This window comes from Mastacembelus armatus, chromosome 17, assembly GCF_900324485.2.
Source record: "Mastacembelus armatus chromosome 17, fMasArm1.2, whole genome shotgun sequence".
NCBI lineage: Eukaryota > Metazoa > Chordata > Actinopteri > Synbranchiformes > Mastacembelidae > Mastacembelus > Mastacembelus armatus.
Window position 1 is genome coordinate 4636386 of NC_046649.1, and position 25945 is coordinate 4662330.

Below are 25945 nucleotides of genomic sequence, written 5' to 3' on the forward strand. Positions count from 1 at the left end.
AAAAAGCACAAATGTCAGGACATGTCAAAATTTGTCCAGGCCCCCAAAACCCCCTCAAACCCCAGAGGGTTAACTGTGTGGTGAAGAAATGTTTCTTTCATTTGGGCCTACGGTGGCCAACAAGGGGAAACGTGCCACAATGGCCGAACGTTGCAAATGTAGAAATGCCACAACAGCCAACCACTGAAAATACAAAAAAGCTGCAACAGCCAAAAGCTGCAAATACATGCAAGAGAGAAATGGCTGTTTGGCTGTTGCGGCATTTCTGTATTTGCAGCGTTCGGCCATTGTGGCACGTTTGCCCTTGTCAGCCACTGTATGGGCCTACTGGCTAAGTCTAAGTAATTTTGTTGAATTCCGATTTAGAAAAAGCTATATGTGCACTAGTTACCAGCAGAGTCGATTACTTTAATGCCTTGACCTAGGGGACCTTTCCTCGCTAACATGGCTTCATATGGTCCGAAATGCTGCACCTTGGTTTTTAGTAGGAGTCCCTTGTTATAAGTGCATCACACCTTAGATCCAGTTAATTATAAGCTTCTGGTTTTTGTTTTTAAGTTACTTAATGGTTTGGCTCCTCCTTACTTATACAAACTCCTATTTTTTTGTCAGTCATCATTTTTTGTCAGCCATTAGGTGCATCACTTAAAGTCTCCTGGTTGTCCATAGATCTTGATCCCCAGATGGGCTTTTTTAATTGTGCTCTTGGATCTTGATTATATTGCATTAACATTGACGTGATTTTATTGTTCAGCTACGTGTGCAGCTTGCGCTGTTGTGCTCCTCTTTCTGCTGTCTCACTAGCCTTTTTTGAATGTCAGACATAATGGTTTATACTCCAAAACCTGAAAGGTTTGATTACAAAAATGTAAAATGCATAAAGTATATTCATACTATATTACAGATGGATAAAGTAAGATCAAAATATCTAGCTCTTTATGTGAAGTTTCTTGTTGGAAAGAAAAGGAAGAAATGTCAGTTGACCAGGATTAGACATAAAGACATAGCTGTGAACAGTGGTGAGTGATAATAAAGGGATCTCACAGCTGCGACCTTGGCCTTGTCTTGCCTTGCTATAGACAACAGCTGCAGCTCTTTATTCTCCCTCTTGAAATGTATTTCACACCCTGTCACTTGACAAACTATTGTTGAAGTTTAGATCTCAGGACGTTTGATGTCCTATAAATCCTGCTTGCCTTTTAGCCTACTTTATTTAATCTATAATAGAGTCACACCACCAGGACGATAAAAACATGTTTGTTTTGACATATATACATACAGCATCATGAAACATCACGAAGCACAGTGCATCTATTATTTAGATATCAAATAACAGTATCAATAATGATGTATTCTGACTGCTTTTTCTGCCTGACATTTCAGTGTCAAGAAAAGATACATGCCTGCTCATACTGTCCTGAAGCACCAATAAAACTTACATATAATTTAATGGGACAGAAGAAATCATTTGATAGACTCTAGCCTGTCCCTGCTCCCCCACCTCCTGCCTCTCTCTTTCTTTGTCCTGGTCCAGTCTGGCCTTGTTCACAAGGTGAGAGCAACAAATAGCAGCACTGGGCCCTACCCAATTTGGAGAAAGCTTTTTGTGTTTGGCAACCAGGATGCCATTTCCGTGATATTCATCCCCATATTTGGTTGACTAACAACCTTTATTAATGGAGAGACAGCCTGGTGTGAGCCACTGGATTCATCATTTCACTGGGCTAAGGTTGACGGTCAAAGGTAAGAAAAAACCCAGTCAAGGGAGACATTGCTATGTCACATGTGAGTGACCATTAAAACAGTTAAAACTTTTAAAATTACTCTGGCAAAAATTTTTATAAAAGGGTTAGTGATATAATTTGATGACTTTCTTTTTACTTGTCAAACTTAATTTGTCTTAATTAATGATGTAATATTTCAATTGGTATGTTTCTGTCCACTTGATATAAATAGCACAATCTCAGTTTCCTTTACAATGAAAAGTTTCTTTTATGAAGGACCTTGCTTTTATGTCAGATACTACTTCACCCCTATTCTGAATTTTGAGGTTGTAATTGCATATCAAAATGCCTAAGGCATCCAATTTTGCTTTATGCAAAGGTCATGACTTTAATAGTAATGTTAGAAAGATATCCATTTTGACTTAATTCTAGACTTGTATAAAACAGGTAAAAGATAAAAGATCTAAACCTTAAAAAAATATGTTAAAATGAAAATGACTGGAAATATTATTTTTACATGTGGGGATAGAGAAAGTGTGTTTGACCCTTTTCCAGGTTCATTATGTTTTTAATAATACATCATCTTGCTTGTGTTTTCATTGAGTCTTATGTGAATGATCACTGGTTTTTATATGTTTATGGCTGTAATGTTTTCTTCTTGCAAGATTGAAAAATGGGTGATGCAGCCATGGCAGAGTTTGGTCCTGCTGCTCCTTATCTTAGGAAGTCTGATAAGGAGCGTCTAGAGGCCCAGACTCGTCCATTCGACATGAAAAAAGAGTGCTTTGTTCCTGACCCTGAAGTTGAGTATGTCAAAGCTTCTGTCACTTGTCGTGATGGTGACAAAGTCACTGTTCACACTGAGTTTGGAAAGGTAGGTACATCATAACAATTCAAAAACAATATATGCTGACACAAGGACTGGCCTGTGTTTACAAATCTGTTATCTGTTTCTGCAGACTGTCACAGTGAAGGATTGTGATGTACACCCTCAGAATCCACCAAAATTCGATAAAATTGAAGACATGGCAATGTTCACCTTTCTCCATGAGCCTGCTGTGCTGTTCAACCTCAAAGAGCGTTATGCAGCATGGATGATCTATGTATGACAATAGAACTTTCATTTCATGGTTAAAGCATCAGTTAATAAGCAGTATTAATTTAACTTCTGAATGTGTCACCTTACTATGGCAGACCTACTCTGGGCTGTTCTGTGTGACGGTCAACCCTTATAAGTGGCTGCCAGTCTACAACAAAGAAGTGGTTATTGCCTATAGAGGAAAGAAGAGGAGTGAAGCTCCTCCTCATATCTTCTCCATCTCTGACAATGCCTACCAGTACATGCTGGCAGGTATATAATCTATTTTATCTTTCCTCTGGTTTAAATATTTTGTTGTGACCATGAAATTTAACTAATATTTTGATACCTCCTCTTGCTGACAGACAGAGAAAACCAATCAATCCTTATCACGTAAGTCACTCAGCCAACAAAAATTTGCAGCAGTCTGCAGATTTACAGCTCTTAGCCTCAAACTTTGTGTCTTTTCTATGCAGCGGAGAATCTGGTGCTGGAAAGACTGTCAACACCAAGCGTGTCATTCAGTACTTTGCCAGCATCGCGGCTGTCCCGGGTGCAGGGAAGAAAGACCCAGCAGCTGAGAAGAAGGTCTGTATTAGAAAATGTATTTACTCTATGACCTTTTTTATAAGGTATCAGGTATAAAGATCAGTCACACTTCAGTTCAAAATAATTTATAAAAGCAGAAATACATTTCACTTTTGAATACTTGACACCAAGCATAAAGTTGTGTCTTTATTTAACAAAACCAGGGTACCCTGGAGGATCAAATCATCCAGGCTAATCCTGCTCTGGAGGCATTTGGTAATGCCAAGACCATCAGGAATGACAACTCCTCCAGATTTGTAAGTTTCTGCACGACTCCAAATCATATTTTCTAAATTGTACTGAATCAGTTTCATTAATATTAGTGGGTCTCTTCTTCTCAGGGTAAATTTATCCGCATTCATTTTGACAATCGAGGAAAGCTTGCATCTGCTGATATTGAAACTTGTAAGTAACATGATTTAAGTAGCAAAGACATGGCTCACCTGTCAACTTTTCTATGCACCACAGTAACAACTGATTTTTCTAACAGACCTCCTGGAAAAGTCTCGTGTGACCTACCAGCTTAAAGCAGAGAGGGACTACCACATCTTCTACCAGATCTTGTCTCAGGTAAAGCCCGAACTTCTAGGTAAGTAGAAAAATATTACTGATACTGTAAATGGTAATGTAATTAAGTCATATATCAAATCATAAAATAAATATGATCAATTTTGTGCCTTTTTAGAAATGTTGCTCATCACCAACAACCCATATGACTACGCCTTCATCTCCCAAGGAGAGACGACTGTAGCCTCCATCAACGATTCTGAAGAGTTGATGGCCACTGATGTAAGCTCAATTCACAATACCAAACAGTATTTCGGCATAGATTAATTCATAAGAAAATCAGGTAATACCAAAATGATTATTTTTTTATTCCATATAGGATGCATTTGATGTCCTGGGCTTCACACAAGAAGAGAAGAACAGTATTTACAAGCTGACTGGTGCCATCATGCACTATGGTAACATGAAGTTTAAGCAGAAGCAACGAGAAGAACAGGCAGAGGCTGATGGCACTGAAGGTCAGAGAGGCTGTTTGTGATTTGACTCTGTTCAGATCTGGCATTTTTAACAATAGGCTACTAGTCTGTAGCTATGTGGCTCACATCACTCACCTTTTCATTTCAGTAGGGCAAATGTTGAGGAAACTAGGCTGTGTGGTTAAAAAAAAAAAACGAAATATAAATATTTCAAGTGCCTGTTTTTACACCCCTATATAAGTCCTCTATTTATAGTATGTAGTACATGGTGTAGTGAAGGAGCATGCCTTTGAATTAACATATTTTTTTGATATTTTATATTAATACTGAGACCAAAACTGAAACAAATGCAAATAAATGAGAGTGACATCATGTAGCCAGTTGAGATCATACCATCCTGATTCCCTGTGCTCCACATGAGAAGAACAGCTAAACCATTACACCAACTTAATCTGAAGTTGCTTTAAAGCTGCTTTAAAGGTGTCAGACTACGCTAAATAGAAAGACAGAAAAGCTTAGAGGATGTTGAATGTCAGGTTGAAGAGACAGACTTATATATATATGTGGCTTCTGTATTAATGTACTCAGATGCTGACAAAGTTGCATATCTGATGGGCCTGAACTCTGCTGACCTGATAAAAGGTCTTTGTCACCCAAGAGTCAAAGTAGGAAATGAGTGGGTCACCAAGGGACAAAATGTTGCCCAGGTAAACAGATGAAATGAATTTTTGAAGCTTGTTTCTTTTAAAAGAAATTAGTTCAGTTTCAGATATTCCTGATCATGATATGATATTACAAACTATTTTCTTTCCAAGGTGTACTATGCTGTTGGTGCACTGTCTAAGTCAGTGTATGAGAAGATGTTTCTGTGGATGGTACTGAGAATTAACCAATCCCTGGACACCAAGCAGCCCCGTCAGTACTTCATTGGTGTACTGGACATTGCTGGATTTGAGATCTTTGACGTGAGTTTGACAAGGAAATATAATCTATATTAAACAGTCTTTAGCTTATGGAGAGACTATCAATCCTTGTCCTGTGATCTTTTCTTTCCAGTTCAACACCTTTGAGCAGCTGTGCATCAACTTCACCAATGAAAAACTGCAACAGTTCTTCAACCACCACATGTTTGTGCTGGAGCAGGAAGAGTACAAGAAAGAAGGCATTGAATGGGAGTTCATAGACTTTGGTATGGATTTGCAGGCCTGTATCGACCTCATTGAAAAGGTAAGTAGGTGAGCTACTATTTGTTTAGACATGGACAAGAATAGACAAAAGTAGCTGTTTTCCTAACAACTCATATATTCCCCCTCAGCCCATGGGTATCATGTCTATCCTTGAAGAGGAGTGCATGTTCCCCAAAGCCACAGACATCACCTTTAAAGCTAAGCTCTATGACAACCACCTGGGCAAATCCAACAACTTCCAGAAGCCCAGAATTGTCAAAGGAAAACCAGAGGCTCATTTCTCCCTGGTTCACTATGCTGGAACTGTTGACTATAATATCAACAACTGGCTGGTGAAGAACAAAGATCCCCTGAATGAGACTGTGGTCGGTCTTTTCCAGAAGTCTAATCTGAAACTTTTGTCCATGCTTTTTGCGGGGTATGCAGGTGCTGATTCGGGTATGTTGGCGCTCACTAATAAAAGTTAAACTGAGTTAATCCGTAACAGTAATGGACCAACAGTATCAGTTAACACTTGATAGATTTAATTACTGTACAGTCAACTGTATTTAAAAGAAGTTTTTATTTAGCTCAGGAATCTGGTGGAAAAGGAAAAGGTGGTGGCAAGAAGAAAGGGTCATCCTTCCAAACTGTGTCAGCTTTGCACAGGGTAAGATACTTATGTTTTCTTCCTCTTCTTTCGTATGAATAAATAAATAAAATACTTTCACTACAAAACATACCAACAGTACAATACAGTATGTGTCAAACACTGTGAAACATAATTTATTCAAAGTGTTGTGTTCAAAATCTTGTAGGAGAACTTGAATAAGCTGATGACCAACCTTAGGTCTACTCACCCTCACTTTGTACGCTGCATCATCCCCAATGAGACCAAGACTCCTGGGGCTATGGAGAATCCTCTGGTGATGCACCAGCTGCGTTGTAATGGTGTGCTGGAAGGCATCAGGATCTGCAGGAAGGGTTTCCCCAACAGGATCCTCTACGGAGATTTCAAACAGAGGTTTGTATGTGTTGAACCTATAAAAAACAAATCAATCAAAAAAATGATTGTTTTCTCAGAATTGTTGTGGTTGTACATCATACCTGTTTTATATGTGTCAAAGATACCGTATATTGAACCCTAATGCCATTCCTGAGGGACAGTTTATTGATAACAAGAAGGCTGCTGAGAAACTGTTGGGTTCTCTGGATATTGACCACAACCAATACAAACTGGGGCACACCAAGGTAAGTATTTCCATCCATCTATTATTTATAGTGATTATTTTGTCAATGGTAGAATTTCAGTGTTAACAAAAGGCATTTTGCAAAAGACATATCTTGTTACAATATACTATATAACCTGCCCCTAACTATATAACCCCCCCTATAAAAAAAGGTGTTCTTCAAAGCTGGACTACTGGGTCAGCTAGAAGAGATGCGAGATGACCGACTAGCATTAATCATCACAGGTATCCAATCCCGGTCACGAGGCCTTCTGGCAAGAATTGAATTCCAGAAGATTGTTGAACGCAGGTAACTGGCCACAACACAGGCACACTTTGTCAAGTCACTTTTATTTATACAGCCAATATCACGTTTCACAAACCTTTCTCAAGGGACAAATTTTACCACACACCCTTAGATCCACAATTCAGATGCCCTAACGGAAGAACCCAAAAGCAGTATCTCAAAAACCATATATAGTCTGTCCCATATGTCATGATCTGCACAGTAACTTCCTGTTTTGGACCTTTATTTTTGCAGATCATGCAGGATCTGGTTTTGTTCTGCTCTGTTTTCTTTTATTTTGACCTGATTATTTTGATTTGTTCACCTGTGTCTTGTTTGTGCACTCGTTTATATACCCCGACTCAGCCATAGAGAAACGGCCAGGTTGTACTGTCACGTTTCGGGGTTGATTTGGGACCAATGATACACCCAAGCTTGTACTCAGGTGCAAACAGAACTTTATTTCTTTTTAAACAAAGAACCAAAAGGAACAAGGGACAAGAATACAGGGCTTGGCGGGGAAAAGTCAAGATGGGAAACACAAGGACCTGGAAATCTAACCTAAGGAACGAGGCAACATGAACTAAGGGGACAAGACATGGGATCTGGGACGGACGGATGGACACACACACACACACACACTAAGGGTCGCACAGACCTAAGGGAAACAAGGCATGCAAGTCTGGGTCACATACACACTCGGGGACTCACCAAACCACAGGGGAACAAGGCATGAAAGTCTGGGTCAAACACACTCGGGGAGACTTACCAGACTACAGGACACCAAAGCATGAGAGAGGGGCCAAGGCATGAAGGTCTAGGTCACACACACACGGGAGACTCACCAGACCACGAGGAACGAGAACAGAGGAACAGGGCATGAAAGCCTGGATCACACGCACACGGGGGACTCACCAGACTATAGGGGAACGAGAGCAAGAGAACATGGCATGAGGGTCTGGGTCACACACATGCTGGGAGACTCACCAGACTGCAGGGAAAACGAGAAAAATGGAACAAGGCGGGAAAGGCAGGGCAGGTTAACATAGAGACAAGGAGACATGAGAACAGGGGCTGACACAACTAAGGATCTGGGAAAACATGACACAATACATAATGAGAGGATCCAGAATGATTAACTTAAAACTCTCTAGGAAAACTAAGGAACAGGAATGCAAGATGAGGCGAGGGGTCCAAACAGAAACACGAAATCCTCCAGGCAAAGAATTCTAGTCAGACAACCTGGCAAAGTCTGTAGCTGAGAAAGGGGTATATAAACAGGAAACAAAAATGAGGCACAGGTGAAAAACAATTAACTAATCAGTTCAAAGTAAAAGGGGACAAAACAGAACAAATCTAGATCCTACATGATCCGCCAAAGTAAAAGCACAACCAGAAGTCCAGATGCGGATCATGACACCTATATAGATAATTCAAAGAGTACAAGTGCAATTTCAAACAACAACAAACTTTGAAGAGAATTGTGAGTGGTAGGAATTGCGTTAGTGTGAAATGATAAATATATTTTCATGCAACCTGTTCAAAACCTTTTCCTACTTCGGAAGAATTTGAAGACAGTGAATCTATGGTCCACAGGGATGCACTGCTTGTAATTCAGTGGAACATCCGTGCCTTCATGGGGGTCAAGAATTGGCCCTGGATGAAGATGTTCTTCAAAATCAAGCCTCTGTTAAAATCAGCTGAGACTGAGAAAGAGATGGCCAACATGAAGGAAGAATTCCTAAAGTTGAAAGAGGCTTATGCAAAATCAGAAGCTCGTAAAAAGGAACTAGAGGAGAAAATGGTGACTCTTCTCCAAGAGAAGAATGACCTGCAGCTTCAAGTTCAAACTGTGAGAATGGCATGATATTTACAGTACATTTTCCTTTGAATGTCATTATGGTATGTAATAATGGAATTACACGCTTGGCAGGAGCAAGATAATCTGTGTGACGCAGAGGAACGATGTGAGGGGCTCATCAAGAGCAAGATTCAGCTGGAGTCAAAAATTAAAGAGCTGACAGAGAGAGTGGAGGATGAGGAAGAGATGAATTCTGAACTGACGGCTAAGAAAAGGAAACTGGAGGATGAGTGCTCTGAGTTGAAAAAAGACATTGATGACTTAGAGTTAACTCTGGCTAAAGTGGAGAAAGAGAAGCATGCTACTGAGAACAAGGTATCACAGACACAACAGAGGAGTTTGTTTCAAGAATAATATTTACATTGAACTGCTTGATAAAAACATTATATTAGTATTATTCTATTATTATATTATACATGTAGGTAAAGAACCTGACTGAGGAGATGGCAGCACAGGATGAAATCATTGCCAAGTTGACCAAGGAGAAGAAAGCCTTACAGGAAGCTCATCAGCAGACACTGGATGACCTGCAGAGTGAAGAAGACAAAGTCAACAGTCTGACCAAGGCCAAAGCTAAGCTGGAGCAGCAAGTGGATGATGTAAGAACTGACACAATCAGGTGGATTTTTGTATATAATTAATTATATATTATTAGGATTTACATTTGAGAAAGAAACATTAATTACCTCCTACAGCTTGAAGGGTCCCTAGAGCAAGAGAAAAAAGTGCGTATGGACCTTGAAAGAGCAAAACGGAAGCTTGAAGGAGACCTAAAATTAGCTCAAGAGAGTGTCATGGACCTGGAAAATGACAAACAGCAACTCGAAGAGAGGCTGAAGAAGTAAGAAGTGTACTATTTAAAATGCAAATACATGTTATATTATGTCTCCCCTTGTACATGTTACACTTTGGTCATCCACAGGAAAGATTTTGAAATTAGCCAACTTAATGGCAAAATTGAGGACGAACAGGCAATGAGTGCCCAGCTCCAGAAAAAACTGAAGGAGTTGCAGGTAATATTTTTAATAGAATAAGGTACCATAAGCTGAGTAAGCCACTGTAGTCCATAGTTATTCAAGAAACCAAGAAAACAATTTAAAGAAATAAAATTTGATGTAGGATATGAATTTGATTTTGGTCTAGGCCCGTATTGAAGAGCTGGAGGAAGAGCTGGAGGCAGAGCGAGCTGCCAGAGCCAAGGTGGAGAAGCAGAGAGCAGATTTGGCCAGAGAGCTGGAGGAGATCAGTGAGAGGCTGGAGGAGGCTGGTGGAGCAACTGCAGCCCAGATTGAGATGAACAAGAAGAGGGAGGCTGAGTTCCAGAAACTGCGCAGAGACCTTGAAGAGGCCACTCTGCAACATGAATCCACTGCTGCCACACTCAGGAAGAAGCAAGCTGACAGTGTGGCTGACCTGGGAGAGCAGATTGACAACTTGCAGAGAGTCAAGCAGAAACTGGAGAAGGAGAAGAGTGAGCTCAGGCTGGAGCTGGATGATGTGGTCTCCAATATGGAGCAAATTATAAAGACAAAGGTAAAATATTTTCATGTATTATCTTTTTTTCTGTTCATTTATAGATTAATATTTTACTATTAGTCTAACACACTTTTAATTCTTTTAATAGTAGTTAATCTGCCATTGTTAATGCCATTGTTGTTTTTGTTTCCAGAATAATTTGGAGAAAATGTGCAGGTCTCTGGAAGATCAAATGAATGAATACAAAACGAAAGCAGAAGAGGGACACCGTACCATTAATGACTTGACCATGCAGAAAGCAAAGCTTCAGACTGAGAATGGTATGCATTTGAGCTGAAGTATGCATTTTAGGATCTTATAATGGACTCATTTTATTCTTTATTTTTTCTTTATTCCAAATTAGGTGAACTTGCAAGGCAGCTGGAAGAGAAGGATTCTCTGGTGTCTCAACTCACCAGAGGAAAACAATCCTACACTCAACAAACTGAAGATCTGAAGAGACAACTGGAGGAGGAAATCAAGGTAGAAAAGTAAAAAGAGACCTCATGTAGTTCAGATTCTGCTGGCTCCTGAAAAGCATAAAGATTTGCTTTCATTTCAGGCCAAGAATGCATTAGCCCATGCAGTGCAGTCTGCTCGGCATGATTGTGACCTGCTCCGAGAGCAGTATGAGGAGGAGCAGGAGGCCAAGGCTGAACTGCAGCGCAGCATGTCCAAGGCCAACTCTGAGGTGGCTCAGTGGAGAACTAAGTACGAAACTGATGCCATCCAAAGGACAGAGGAGCTGGAGGAGGCCAAGTGAGTAAAATGTATTTTCACTTGAACAATTCAGCAGTTTAAACGCAATTAACCATGAATATATGGCATCCAGAAAGAAGCTGGCTCAGCGCCTGCAGGACGCTGAAGAGGCCGTTGAAGCAGTGAATGCCAAATGTTCCTCTCTGGAGAAGACCAAACACAGACTGCAGAATGAGATTGAAGATCTCATGGTGGATGTGGAGAGGTCTAATGCTGCTGCTGCTGCTCTCGACAAAAAGCAAAGAAACTTTGACAAGGTATGGTTTCAAATATAGACCTCAGTTTTGCTGAAGATTTAGAACATAATGACCATAAATCCACACGTTTCAGGTCTTGGCAGAATGGAAGCAGAAGTATGAAGAGTCTCAGTGTGAGCTGGAGAGCTGCCAGAAGGAAGCCAGGTCTCTGAGCACTGAGCTCTTCAAACTGAAAAACTCCTATGAAGAATCTCTTGAACATCTGGAGACCATGAAGAGGGAGAATAAGAACTTACAAGGTAGTTGGATTAATGTAAAAACTCTTATAAAAATCATTTACTTACAATAATACATTTACAGTTTATTACACTTTGGCCCATAGAGGAAATATCTGACCTCACTGAACAAATTGGTGAGAATGGAAAAAGTATTCACGAGCTTGAAAAGATTCGAAAGCAGTTGGAGCAAGAGAAGTCAGAGATACAAACAGCTTTGGAGGAAGCAGAGGTATGTTGTTTCCTCTGACAAAGGACCCTGAGCACTTTAATGTAAGTGCAACAAGTAAAAACCTTATAACTTCCCGTTGGTTTTTCTAGGCCTCGTTGGAACATGAGGAAGGGAAGATTCTTAGAGCCCAGCTTGAGTTCAACCAGGTTAAGGCAGACATCGAGCGCAAGCTGGCAGAGAAAGATGAAGAGATGGAACAGGCAAAGAGAAACCAACAGCGAATTGTGGATACCCTGCAGAGCTCTCTTGAAGCTGAGACTCGCAGCAGGAATGAGGCCCTTCGTCTGAAGAAGAAGATGGAGGGAGACCTCAATGAGATGGAGATCCAGCTCAGCCAGGCCAACAGGCAGGCAGCTGAGGCCCAGAAACAACTTAAGGCTGTTCATTCACATTTGAAGGCATGAATTGAAAGAATACAATTACTGTCCTACTGCATTTACAAATATTGCTCGCTATCATTTGTGATTTTCCTTTGTTTGTTTGTGTGTTCTCATAAAGGACACCCAGCTGCAGCTTGATGACTCTCTGCGAGCTAGTGACGATCTTAAAGAGAACATTGCTATTGTTGAGAGGCGCAACAACCTGCTTCAGGCTGAACTGGAGGAGCTGAGGGCTGCTCTGGAACAAACTGATAGAAGTCGCAAACTTGCTGAGCAAGAGTTGCTGGATGTTAGTGAGAGGGTGCAGCTGTTGCACTCACAGGTAACATTTAGTTTCTACTGTATATGTTTCATATTTCTTGTTTGTTTCATAGTCTCTCTTTTCACTCTGAAATGGTTACTATTCATGTAAAACTAGAACACTAGTCTAATAAACCAAAAGAAGAAGCTGGAGGCTGATACATCCCAGCTTCAGACAGAAGTAGAAGATGCAATACAGGAGTGCAGGAATGCTGAAGAAAAGGCCAAGAAGGCCATTACTGATGCTGCCATGATGGCAGAGGAGCTGAAGAAAGAGCAGGACACCAGCGCTCACCTGGAGCGTATGAAGAAAAACATGGAGCAAACCATTAAAGACCTCCAGCACCGTCTGGATGAAGCTGAACAGATCGCCATGAAGGGAGGCAAGAAGCAGGTGCAGAAGCTCGAGGCCAGGGTGAGTGTCATTAATTTTCAGAAAATTATAGGAGCAATCTAGTAAATCTAAAAAGTTTACACAAAAGATCTAATATGCAATAAGTCATTCTTCCTGTCATACTCTTTAACAGATTAAAGAATTAGAAAATGAAGTAGAAAGTGAACAAAGAAAGTCCAGTGATTCTATCAAGGGAATACGTAAATATGAGAGACGCATCAAAGAGCTGACTTATCAGGCAAGTTTAAATTATTTTACCATTGTTGGACAATGAGTGTAATTTGTGTTATTTATTATTGTGTTATTACTTTGTTTTCTTGTGTTTTTAGACAGAAGAAGATCGAAAGAATCTTGCCCGTCTGCAAGATCTGGTGGACAAGCTGCAGTTAAAGGTCAAAACCTACAAGAAAGCTGCAGAGGAGGCTGTAAGCATTCCAAGTATTTTAAAGAAACTAATGAAAAGAAGTATGAAACCTAACAAGCACAGGACAGCAGTACATGTGTGCATATTTAAAACCATGGTTCATTTTTTTCTCAGTTCAGTAAAAGTTAAGTGGTAGATGTGGCATTGGTGGTTGTGGTGTGTTTGCTTGTGTGTTCTCATTCTCTCTCTCTTGCAATGGCGTTGGTGAGATAGGTGTGGTTGAGCGGATGATTAGATGTAGCTGTACCAAGTAAATCTTCAGGTCGTCTACTTATGTCCTGCTCTAATTATCTTTGGGGGTCAGAAGATTCTCTCTCTCTCTCTCTCTTCCTTATGCATGTGCCACATCTCGGCCTTCAGTCTCCAGTCTTTGCAGCAAGCGTATTTATATAGTTCTCCTCAGTTACTTAATTCCTTAGAAATTTGACTCTTGTAAGAAATCACTGTTCATATCTAGTCTCTGCGTTCTCGCGTTCTCTGTGCCTGGGTCCACAATACCTAATCGTAACAGTCGAGCTAGACAAAAATAGCACCATACCCTAATGAAATTACTTTAAAAATAGAAATTTTTTCATCAGCACAACAGTACTAAGTAAACTTAGCAGCCCAAATGGTATTCAGTTTGAACAGTAAACACCAGTAAAAACATTCTATCCGAGAACATTAGGAAAATAATTCACACATTGCTATATCATTAGTACTTAACAGGATAAGGTGTTTCTCTTCTACAGGAGGAACAGGCGAACAGTAATCTTACCAAGTTCCGTAAGATTCAACATGAACTTGATGAAGCTGAGGAGAGAGCTGACATTGCTGAGTCTCAGGTCAACAAACTACGTGCCAAAAGCCGTGATGTGGGCTCAAAGGTTAGTTTTTCCCCTTTTTTGTGCAAACCCTATATGTGCCTGGTTTGGCCACATTTGGCCACAAAGCAAATGTAACAATGCTGGTTGATATATTACCGTTAAAAGTATATAGACTATCATGCAGCTGGAGTCAAACCCAGCTAACATCAGGCAAGAGTCAAGGTACACCCTGGATAGATCACCAGTCTACTGCACCATTAAGACATCCAATATTTAATAATATTAAGCTTATTATCGAGCTCTTTTTGAACCAGTGTATATATTACTACCAGAATGCATTAATGCCAGTATTATAATATCTACAAAACCTTTTATCTCATATGTAGAATAGTAAATCTACAACATTGAAACTAAAATGTATTGAAAAAATATATCCTTTTAATTAACAGACATTTGTTTGATTGTATGTTCTGTCTCTCTTACTTACTTTAGAAAGGACATGACAAGGAGTGAAGTTCATGAAATGAGCTCTTTCTGCAGCACCTGATGTCTGAATACTGGTGTCTCCCTAATCATGTCAGTTGTTCAGTAGAATAAAATTGATCTGCATCTAAACTGTGCCTTGGATTTTTTTATTTAGCTACATTTGAATAAAATCTTTTGAATAGTGGTAAATGTTTGATCTAGCCATTGCTTTTACATATGCATATATAATGCATTCCTTAATTTACATTGTAGGGTTTATTTCCCAATTACAACCTGTACATAAATGCACATATTTTACTCAACATGTTTTAAACTACCTGGATTTTTGTCCGTACATATGCTTAATAAGAATATGGGTCTGAGATGACATAATTAAATTGAAGACGAATGGAGAAGAATTTTGCATACACAACACTTATTATGAGCTGGTGTATGTACCATAGACAAGTTAATGATTAGTCGAAAAAGTTTATTATAGTAAAATTATTTACTATTAATTGCTATTATATTTTACTGTAATAATTTATTCAAGGCAGCTTTAAAATGGAATGGAGGTCCAGTTTAGCTACATGCATTTTATGAACAATCCAATGTCTAGTATAGCAAAATAATCAAATTTGACATAGGCATATAAAAAATGTGGTCTACTGCACTTACTACTGTAGAAATGTCACAGTGTGGTGTCCTGATTTCTTCCTGTTTGATACACTTCCACCTTCCTGCCCAGTCTCTGCCTCTGCCTTTACCTGCTCCAGCCAGCCCCACCCACATTGTCCTGATGCTCATTCTGTTCAATCTTCCAGCTAGCATAAAAACCAGAACTCTGCAGATTTACTGCTTCTTTAAGAAGAAGACTGATAGATTTGTACAGTGGGCAGCAATCAACGTAACATTATATTATAAGACCAATAACACAGCAGACCAGGTCAGACTATATTCAACTTCTAGGTAAATGACACTATAACTGGTATAGCTACCTGTTTGACATCTGTACACCCTACCTTCTACTCCAAGACACTATAAATTGGAAAATATAAAATATTTGATCTATGAACATCAGTCTCATAAAAAGATCAATCTCAAAATAATGATGTAAAATGCATAGAAAGCAAAAGTATCAAAACTTTATAAATTAACATAAAATCAGTGCATTTCATTAGAACACAAATATGTGGATCAACACAGGTCATACACAGCAAATGCATTATGGCTCTAAAGTTTTTCAAATGCTTACATAAGGACTGATATGGTGTATGGCCCAGTTAGTTAATGTCATAACCATGCACCAAAATAATAATATTTATGGTGATTAAACTTCTGTATAAAAGACACAGTTAGTACTATTCTTTCTAATAATAAGAAATATTGCCAGAGTGGGGGAGTCATTGAGGGATATTTTTTTTAACTGAGATTAGTTGAGAAGAACAATTGCACCATTACCTTGAATATTACAGATTTACAAGAGTATATGGCAAACAAAGAATAAACATATGTATATATAGAAGTAACTATAGCTGTGGGCTAGCTAAATATAGTTCATATTAAAATTGTCAAATTTTTAGTTTTTATAGCCTTTTGTTTTCAGAAAAGCAAATAGATGAAATGTACTACCTGACCTTTAAAAAAAAAGAGAAAAAAATATTTTTTCCAGTAAATACGCATTTTATCAATATAAAACTTTGCTAATAAAATTGTTTTATTACATTACATAGGTTAATAATGGGGACCTTTCTATGACCTTTCTATGGAGCCTACATTTTTCAAGTCAACAAATCAAGGAGCCAAAATCACATCACTTTAAGCCGGTGACACAAGCCCTAGGAGTAGGTAAAGCTATACGTTTGTTATTTGAAGCTGAATTAGCACCGTCAATCAGCACTGCCTGGGAGTAACAGGTAAAATCGGCTAAACCCAATGTAACATAACTCTAAAGGCTGTGGTACAGACTGCTAACTTTAGCTAGCTTGCTTCGCTAGCTCCACTTAGCTTAACGTTACCTCTGTTTATACTTCCTTTCCAAAAAAGTTTTACATAGCTGTAGACCGGTCTAGGGTCAGGATGGTGAGTAGTTAATAGTGCAGGTGGTCGGAAGAAGAGGGAATGAGATGGACTGGGCTAAACCGGCAGTATAGTAAAAAAGAAAGGGGGAGAAAGTAGCGGTATCAGGGGAAAGAGGAAAACGATGGGCGGGAAGGGAGGAGCCCTAATGGACGAGCTCAAGATAATATTTAAGGCATGCAGATAAAGTCGGTTAGTCCGATAGCGTCACTGAATGGATAGCACTGACTAATGGCTTGTAAAAACTTTTAGGGTAAGTGGGGGTGGAAAATGAAGCAAGGAAAAAGATAGTTGAGAAGAAGCTAGTAGGGGAGAAGAGGGGGGCAAGATAGCTGATAAGAGGAAATCCCAGTGGGAGAGAATCTGGAGGATAAATGGGGAAAGTAATGAGAGAGGCACAATAATAGGAAAGAGAAGATTAGTGCAGGAAAAGGGAATCGGTGCTAGTGGAATTGACAGAGGAAATATACCCAGAGAAGGTCATGGTAGGGTGTGTATGCTTTAGTGTGAGGCCTTTCCCAAGTCAGATGTTGTAATTGTCAAAGGTTAGGACATATTGCATATTGTGGTGTGTTGAAGTAAGAAGAGGTGTAGAAGATATGAAGAGTAACATGATAATCATATCAGTCAACAGCATAACTGGGTTTTCAGGTTGAGGTCACAAATGTATGATGAGTCAAATGTGTGAGTATAATGTGTTTCATACAAGATCTGGCAACTGGACAACCTCATAATACACTAATGTGATTATTCATATAACGAGGCTTGGGCCGTACAACTTACAGGAGTTTCCTCGGGGAAATAACAAAACAGGAGGGGGGCCGGAGACGGGTGTGATATACGGGAGACTCCCTGGAAAAATGGGAGTGTTGACAGATATGATGATTATGGGAAGTGCAGAAATATAAAACTACCTGAATGCTGTAATTTTGAGGGATGTATTCAGCAGTGATTGGGGGAAAACAAGCAGTGGAAGTTATTCACGTCAGAGAGGAACAGAAGGTGTGTGCAGAAGGAATGAAAATTTATAATAAAGAAAGTAAGAAATGAGAGAAAGTAAGGCAGGCACAGGAGAATGAGTCAAGGTTGTCAACAGATGGGCTAGTGCTATTTCTGGCCTGTGTCATTAATTGTGCAGAGCAAGCCAAGACTAAGACTAAGTTACATCAAGGAGAAGGGGTGGCAGAGGGGCGTTCCTTCCAACATGGTCAAGTGGTAATTATTTAAAGCATTAGCGGAGAGACTGTATATGAGATGATCGATAGATGATATTAATACTAAAATAGCAGGAAGTACTTTCAGGGCTGTGATAGATTCAATTCATAAAAGATGCTTTTGGATTGGGTGTGGGGTATGACTAGAAAGATGGAGGCAAAACAAAAGAACATGGGGTTACTTGGTATTTGATGATGAAGAAAGTAGTAGTTAAGGATAAAGAGTAAACTGAGGTGTTGCAATACTCAACACCTCAGTGACTGAAGTGACTGAAGTGACCTTCAGTAAGTAACAAACACAATAGCAACATCAGCTGGGACTACAGTTGTTTGCCAGGCCGTTTTTTAAGGTGCAGCAGTAATTGGACAAATGAAGATAGAGAGGAAAGGCGGAAGATGATATGTTATCAGAGGGAGGGAGAGAAAAGAGAGTACACTAAATATGATGTTTACTAGGATAGAATTACAAAGGGTGTTGAAAATTTTTAGGAGGGCTGTTCAGTCCAGCTCTAAGCAATTCTGTTAGAAGCTACCTACCTGTTTACCCTCAGGACAAGTTAGCCTCACCTCTGTCTAGTCTTTATCAACCTATCACTCACCTGATGTTCACCATCTTATGTTCTGAAGCCACTTTATGTTACCAGTAACCTATTGTCTACCACATTGCCTTAGGTTACACAACTGGATGGTCAAGTCCACTTGAAGGTCAACTGTATTTTCAAACCAGGGTTTCACCGAATGCTGGGCAGTAGATGGGCCTTCCACATAGTTAGTTTTACTTTTTGCACTCAAAAAAGCAGCAGATCATAGGTTCACCAATAATCTATAAAAGACAGAATTATCATTCCCAAATTTCTAATGTTTTTCATTTAAACTGTAAATATAAATATTGTTAAATCATTAAAATATATTGTAATACACTTCTAAGATTATATTCAAAAATGCTCATGAACATGAATTGCAATATGCCAATGCTTTTGGCATTGCCGAGATACTTTAAAATAAAATACTGCAGTTTCACAACTTTCACTTTTCAAGACGTAACATAAGTCAAACAATACCACTTAAAAGGATTTCATGAAAAACAGAAACTGATATTTCATTCAGATAAACTGCAAATTGTGCATACATTACAAATAATATTATTAATTATTAATATATTATTCATAAGAAAACAAATAATATATTATTTAGCCAAATAAGTTCAATAACAATTCAAACCCTACCCTTTCCCTCAGTTTCTCTGTTCTTCTGCAATGTAGAGTGGCAAAACCTTGCACTGTAGATCTCTTGTGCAACCACACCAGCCACTACAGTAACTACTTCAATGTCTGAATGAAGGCCAGAAGAAAAGACAAGACAAGACAAGGACATATGGAGGCAGGGTCCAATACTTAACACCTCCTCAAGTGACCTTCAGTAAGTAACATATACACACTAACAATAGCAACATCAGCTGGGACTACAGTTGGCTTAGTTTTCAAACTTAAGAGGGACAAGGTGCCTCACACACTCTTGTGAATGCAGAAGTCAGAGGTACAAGGATTGTGAACAGCTGGGAATGGGAGCCTTGAATAAGAGCTGACTGCTCCACAATTGCTTGAAATAGATTATAAGTAAATAAGGGTTCATTTTGCCATGAAAGCATTATGTACACTACAGTATGTCCTGTTGTTACCTAAGCTAAGGAAGGTTTATTAATAAAGTGATGGTATATTCAGGCCTGCCTAATGTAGGACAGTCTAAGAATGCTGTCTCAATAAAAACTTTTACTTAAATAAAATTTTCCATGCTGTTTTTAGAGATTGGCTGAACTTTCTGAGTTGCTTTAATGGCCAAGAAAGTGAATTAAAAAAAAAAAAAACTAAAGATCATCATTAACACCATCATTAACACACTCCTTTCTACCACTTTGTATGTAGATATAAATGATAGTGTAATTGGTGATAATCTGGTGATAATTATTACCCCTTTCATTATAAAGATATCTTCTTTAATCACTTTTGACATGGAGAATACTGTGTTTCTGTTGTGTTTTGTAGAATAAAGGATTTGTACAGGGCCCAAATGCAGACAACAAAGGCTTATTTTAACGCCAAACAAAGAAAAACTTAACTTAGGCTGGCATGAACGGGGAACAGGCATGGAGACTTGACAAAATCAAAAACATGGAAACATGGTAACATGTCCACAGTAACTCAAACTCAGTAAACTCAGGCTCAATGAACTCAGCTCAATAATCTGGCAAAGAGCAAGGGAAATGGGCATATCAAGGCAGCTGTCTATAAATTGTCATGCATACTGTGTTTCCTGTTCGTAACACTATAAAAAATAGTTTTGCTGTAAATAGTTTCAATGAAAATTTAGCTCCATAGTTTGCAAAAGACATTCCCCATCTGAGATGCCTCTTCTCCCAGGATTTTTATTTATATACTATTTTTTTTTTTACATTTAAGCTATCAACCCTAGCCTATTGGTTTGCCTCTAATATGTAAAATATGTCAGTATGTGGAAGATAAATGAAATGCAGTACATTAGTAAACATGTATAATTAATGTAGAAGAAATGACAAAACTGACACTGATCTTTTGCTCATCTTTTTTTTTATTTCATGATTAATATCCACATCACTGGTTAACAATTAATCACAATGAACATCTCTTTCATACTAAATAATCAGAATTGAAGGGGGAGATGAGCTTTATCTACTGTAATAGCACAGATGATTCTAACAATCACCAGTATGTTGTCATCTGCATGCTCTTGCTATGGTGTTGTGCCCTACAGAATAATACAGCACACTACAGGACTCACTCCACAGCAATGAAGAGCAGATTCTTTCGCTCGTTTCCTCTCAGTCTGTAATTATAGACATGGGCATGTGGCTGACATCCCAGACCAAAGTTAAGTACAGAAAGTAAAATGCATATCTACCAACAGTATATTTTATTAAACCTTTTTCTAGTTACATTTTAGGCTTGTAGCTGTCTCCTTTAAAAAGAAAGGTCAAGTTCAAACTCAGCATTGCTCAGCATTCATTGATTTATCATATGCTTTTTCATATAAATCCTTTCTTTTCAAAGGCACAAGAAGTTCAGCTTATATCATTAATTTAATATTCTTTATTGGTGACAATGAGAATCCAATGTTGTCCAATGTTGGTAGGTATGCAAATGTATCTGTATAGGAGCTGTCAATCACAAAACATTACTTTCTACCACATGCCAAAGACTAAGTTTTGCTACTGTTAGTCTACTGGGGGTGGTGGTAGGTGGTGTGTCTCAGGTGTCATATAAAGTACATTTCAAGTGGAAACCAATCAGATTGTTTATTTCTGCTAACCAGTTCTGACTTTTTGTGTTCTATACCAGTATTTCCTTCTGTGATGCTTCTGTATGTTATTCCAAACACTACACACACCGCTTCCCTTCCAGCCCATCAATTTAAATCTGGTAAAAAGTGTTTCCAAATGTGATCTATCTTCTGAAACAGAACAGAGACAAATGTCATACATGAATTCATAATCTTGCATCTTTAATACATTTTTAAAAACATTCTTGAAACTTCAGCAGCCCTTTTCTTGGAGGAAAAAGGCAGACAGAAAAAAGAAAAAGTACACTTTTCCTTTCTTATTCTTTCAATTTTTGTAGTTAATACCATTATTAACTTTAACAGCAACAGGTTAATGAACATAACAGCTCATTTGTTAACATCTACAACACCCTGTTAAGTTTTTTTGTCTGTTTTTTTATTTATTTGTTACTTCTGGAGTGATAAAAACGTGGTCATAACTATATACAAGGGACAGGGTGAGATACTAATAGAAAGGTGGTATTCAAGCACTATAAAGGGAAAATCCAAGATTTGTAAATGGACATGAGAGTGAGTCTGGTTATTACTTTTTGTCCAAGCTGCAAAGATACTGGCAGTTAACTACTGTATACTGATCACAACCGAATTGAAAGTCAACCTATAACCAAGTCTTAAACTGAATCTTATTCTGTGTTATATTAAATGTTATATTAAACATTAACTTAAGGGGTTTAAGATGTGATTATACTGCATGGGCTGATATACATTTTTCAACATAAAAGCATAATGTAAACTTTTTCATATTGAGTCCATAAATGTTATTACAAAATCAAAATATATAGGTTACATGTTATCTCTATTCTCATTTTCTGTCAGTGACATTGGCCTTCCAAAATAGTTTTAAAATAGACACACTCATCTGTGAAGTAATAGCTGGGACAAATTCAAAGTTTTGGAGAATTTATAGGTGCGTATTTAAAAAAAATACAACAGATTGAAAATGTTTAAATTTAATTGTACTTGATTATGCAAAGTTTTACCCATAGCTGGACTTAGTCTTTTATGATCAGTATATTTAAAATGAATAAACTAGAATTATAATTTCAGTCACTGCCATTTGAGAAACTTGCCAGCTCTATGGTTACCATAATGCACTTCCAGTCTAAATAAACATGCAATGCTTTAACTTTGTTAGAGCCATCATTTTCATCATATGTATTTCTGGTTCATAGGCTGTGGAATGAACTGCACAGGTTTAGATGCATCTCATTAAAATCAAATTCCTACAAGTTTGCATTTTCACTTATTCAGGGGAATGGTAATTACTTTTTAAAGCCAAACTGAAGAAGTACTTTCTTAATATTGCTCTTAGCTAATTATGTCACTTTATAGGAACAAAAGGTTATACACTATTTTGCAGAGGTCTCTGTAACATTTAATATTTTATTATGCTGTATGTATGTATGTTGTATGTGGTCTATTGTATTTTGTTAACTGTAAAGTATTTTGTTTATTTGTGTGCACTATAAATAAATCTGAACTGATTTAATTTTGATATGACTTACAATTATTCTACATACCAAAATACTGCAATTTATTCATGACATTTATGAGATTCTACCAGAATTCATTTTTATGCCACTTGTCTAAAAATGTATCAGACAAGTAAACCACTGGCCGCATCCTTCAAACTTCAGAATGGTGCTTTCAATGCACATAAGCAGAAACTTGGCCACTTGGGAAATGTGACTTTAATCTTGGTCAGAAAGTAAGAACCAGTGAGTGTTAACAAGAACAGCATGAGGGCAGAGTGAACAGCTGAGTGTTTAACCATCATAGCCAATGTCACAGATGACCACTGGATTTCTACTGAAATCCACTACGATGACCAAGATAAAGTTGTAACTGTGTGTCATCTAGGATATACAGCAACAGCTAATTCCATCATATGGTAACACACTAACATTGAGCTTCCAACACATTAAGAGTACTATGTATTCACTTCTATTTCAGTACACACTGCCTACACCTATTAAAGTGCTTTCATTCCTTTGTTCTTCTATTCCTGAAAAAAAAATATTCACATTAGTGTTTTCACGCATATGTCATGTGACATGTTTTACTTTTAGGCCACTCATGGGAATGATTTGAAGGGAACAGTATGATATTAAATATGCTTATATGGTACGTTTACTGTAATTGCCTAGTGTTTATTGTTGCCTATTTGATCACTTGCTCTCTAATTATCATAACTTTGTCTTAACTACCAAAACTGTTTTGTTCCTAAAAGCACACATGTACAGTACACAGCTGACAGTGTTTTACCAATATATAGCTTTATATCACTTCTGTGCATCAAGAAATCAACACAACTGTGTTCAAAGTGTGCAAGACTTTTGAGGGGAACTGTACATAAGTTTGAGAACATTTAGTGTTTAAGACAATAGTATACAGTGGCCATGAAAAGCTAGTTTAAACGAGAACAGCATGCAAATCTACCGTAGCTTCTGTGATGGTGATGTATGTTTTTTTTATTCAGGCTTCTCAGACATCTCAGAGCCAGACTATCAGTGTTCCAGAGGCAAAGCAGCGCTCTCTACAGGATGGATGCAGTAGTAACACTTCACACATCTGACAATTACAGCAGCATGCCATAAACATGTCACTCATACTTCAGCAGATTTCAGACCAGACCAGCAAAATTACCGTGAGTAGACAGGACCTTCCACTTTAAAACAGCCTCTACTACTCATTTTACTGGTGTCACATAACAATGCTTTGGTCTGTAAATCAAAATCACATCACAGTGTTGTTTTAACAGAGTTTAAAATGCCAAAACAACAGAATTCAAGTGAATTCTTAAAATAATACAAACCAAAAAAAAAAAAGTGAACTTGGGGCTTATTTCTCACCAACCAATGATTTAGATTTTCTTTAAAATGAGTGTGCTATTACTATTATTTTCAATTAAAACATGGATCTGTATTTTTGCTAAAAAGAAAACCTCAAAAACCACTGGCCTTGCAGAATTACTTGAGGCTGGGCAGTTCCATTATCCCAGTTAATTGACAGCTCATCGTGCAAGTGAACTCACTCTTCTCCTAACTCCTGCGCAGCCATTCTCAGTCTATCTGTCTCTCTCTGTACATCATGTGTACATGTGGTTAACAGGAGGCGTTCTCATCTAAGATCACTGTGGAGGTGAAACACAGGAGGAGAAAATAGACAAGCAAGAGGCAGGACGAAGTGAGCCTGTGATGAAAATGTCCGACAGTGACTATGATAGGAACACAATAACAGAGGTTATTGTTTTAAGAATATCAGCATAGACTACCAAAACACAGTAAAGGTTTGGTTTCATTCTAGAACAAAGAGATGCTTTATGAGCACCGTACAGTTATTTTACGGTGCTGAATTGTGTTTGTGTTATACTGTATATATGTATATGTGCTAGACAGTGTGTGTGTGTTTGCGTGTGTGTGCTTTCCCCTTTAGACCTGTGCTTACGTGTTTTCTATGTGTATATGTGGGATCCTATGCTGCACCCAATAGTGGGAGGATTTTAAAGAGGGTGTGGCTCCGCAGCTCCACCCTTCTCCACTGGGGCAAACCACATGACCAGGAAGTGTCACATTAGTGAGAGGAGGAAAGTGCTGTCTGTCTGTCTTCAATACCCACAATTGGATTGTAAGTGCTAGACACAGGTCAGAGTGACTTCAGAGATTGCTCACAGGGTTATTTAGGTGTGAGAGTGGATCTGAAGGACACATGGCAGGTTTGGTATCAGGTGTTTATAGTCTTGGGACCATAGTAGTATTATGCAGGAGAACAGGATTGCATGTACAATAACAGACATGGGCTCATTGAAAGACTGAGTTTTAATTATATTTTACACGTTTAAAGTTTGTCTCTTGTAAAGGGTTAAAGATGAGTGTATGCAAGCTTGTTCAGAGATAAAGGAAAAGGGTTTGCAAAGGTGCTGAAATATGTGCATTCTGTAGTCTATGTGCTTTTTAGTCATTTGTTCAATACTTTAATCCAAGTGCAGTACAACATCGATAGTAGTGTGTACCTCACTCTATTAACAAATACTTGAGATATTGTGTTATTGTGAAATTTATCTGCATGTCTTCAGGGTTCTAGAGGCTTGATCTTGTAGAGACTACTCACAGGGCTAGTTTGTAAACCGCTGTGCTGGCATGGTAACACTATGACCCTAGCAGCAGAGAATATGTGATTCTATTGAAAGTGGGGATTTCTTTTCCTGAAAATGTCACCATTTTAGGTACTGATGTGACATTGCTTTTAAACACCAACCTGTCACACAGTGCTTGACATTGTCTGCAATAAGGAAAGCACTATGTACGGTATACTGTGCATCAGTGTTCACATTACTTGTTTAAAAGTGCAGCAGATAGCAGTTTAACTGTGTGATACTCACAAAGTGTTAAAATACTGTTTAGAGTAACTACTTTGGGCTTGAATTTGAATTCCCTCCAGGGTTTTGTGGGCATCCTGTGGGATGTTAACAAGAAATGATTTTGAATCGTGAAGTCTTGTTAAAGGGGACCAGAGTAGAGACTCAGAACTCAGTTAAAATACAGTACAAATTTAGACAATTTAGACATGAAAATCTAGATATGCTCAATATACTCAACATGGCATTGACTATGTGGGT

At 38.4% G+C, this 25945-nt stretch overlaps 1 protein-coding gene and 1 long non-coding RNA gene across 2 annotated transcripts in view; one reads left to right on the forward strand and one right to left on the reverse strand.

Moving 5' to 3' along the window:
- Nucleotides 1-19302, reverse strand: part of LOC113134056 (uncharacterized) — a 33866-nt gene extending 14564 nt beyond the window's left edge. Inside the window, exons 1-2 of the long non-coding RNA XR_003296047.1 lie at nt 19182-19302; nt 6400-6580 (exon numbers count right to left, since the gene is read on the reverse strand). This is a non-coding gene — a long non-coding RNA (uncharacterized LOC113134056). The remainder of the gene's footprint in view (nt 1-6399; nt 6581-19181) is intronic.
- LOC113134055 (myosin-7-like) lies at nt 1628-14725 on the forward strand. The gene is made up of 38 exons (XM_026313263.1): nt 1628-1743; nt 2390-2598; nt 2684-2827; nt 2919-3075; nt 3168-3195; nt 3279-3390; nt 3555-3647; nt 3732-3795; nt 3881-3979; nt 4076-4179; nt 4277-4415; nt 4962-5080; nt 5189-5338; nt 5430-5600; nt 5689-5998; nt 6130-6209; nt 6358-6563; nt 6667-6790; nt 6942-7078; nt 8651-8906; nt 8988-9230; nt 9338-9514; nt 9611-9756; nt 9838-9928; nt 10059-10448; nt 10585-10711; nt 10795-10913; nt 10993-11189; nt 11263-11446; nt 11520-11685; nt 11769-11893; nt 11983-12291; nt 12392-12595; nt 12692-12988; nt 13101-13205; nt 13297-13392; nt 14123-14257; nt 14690-14725. Exons 2-38 carry the CDS (start codon nt 2398-2400, stop codon nt 14708-14710), a joined length of 5826 nt encoding a protein of 1941 aa, XP_026169048.1. The 5' UTR covers nt 1628-1743; nt 2390-2397; the 3' UTR covers nt 14711-14725.
- Nucleotides 19303-25945: the final 6643 nt, after the last annotated feature.

What these genes read in the sequence shown, in the direction of transcription:
- LOC113134055 (XM_026313263.1), top strand. Translation starts at nt 2,398, where the DNA reads ATGGGTGATGCAGCCATGGCAGAGTTTGGTCCTGCTGCTCCTTATCTT. An exon ending in AGCAAATTATAAAGACAAAG is followed by an intron (nt 10,449 to 10,584) that starts GTAAAATATTTT and finishes TTTTGTTTCCAG; the next exon opens with AATAATTTGGAGAAAATGTG. An exon ending in AAAGCTTCAGACTGAGAATG is followed by an intron (nt 10,712 to 10,794) that starts GTATGCATTTGA and finishes ATTCCAAATTAG; the next exon opens with GTGAACTTGCAAGGCAGCTG.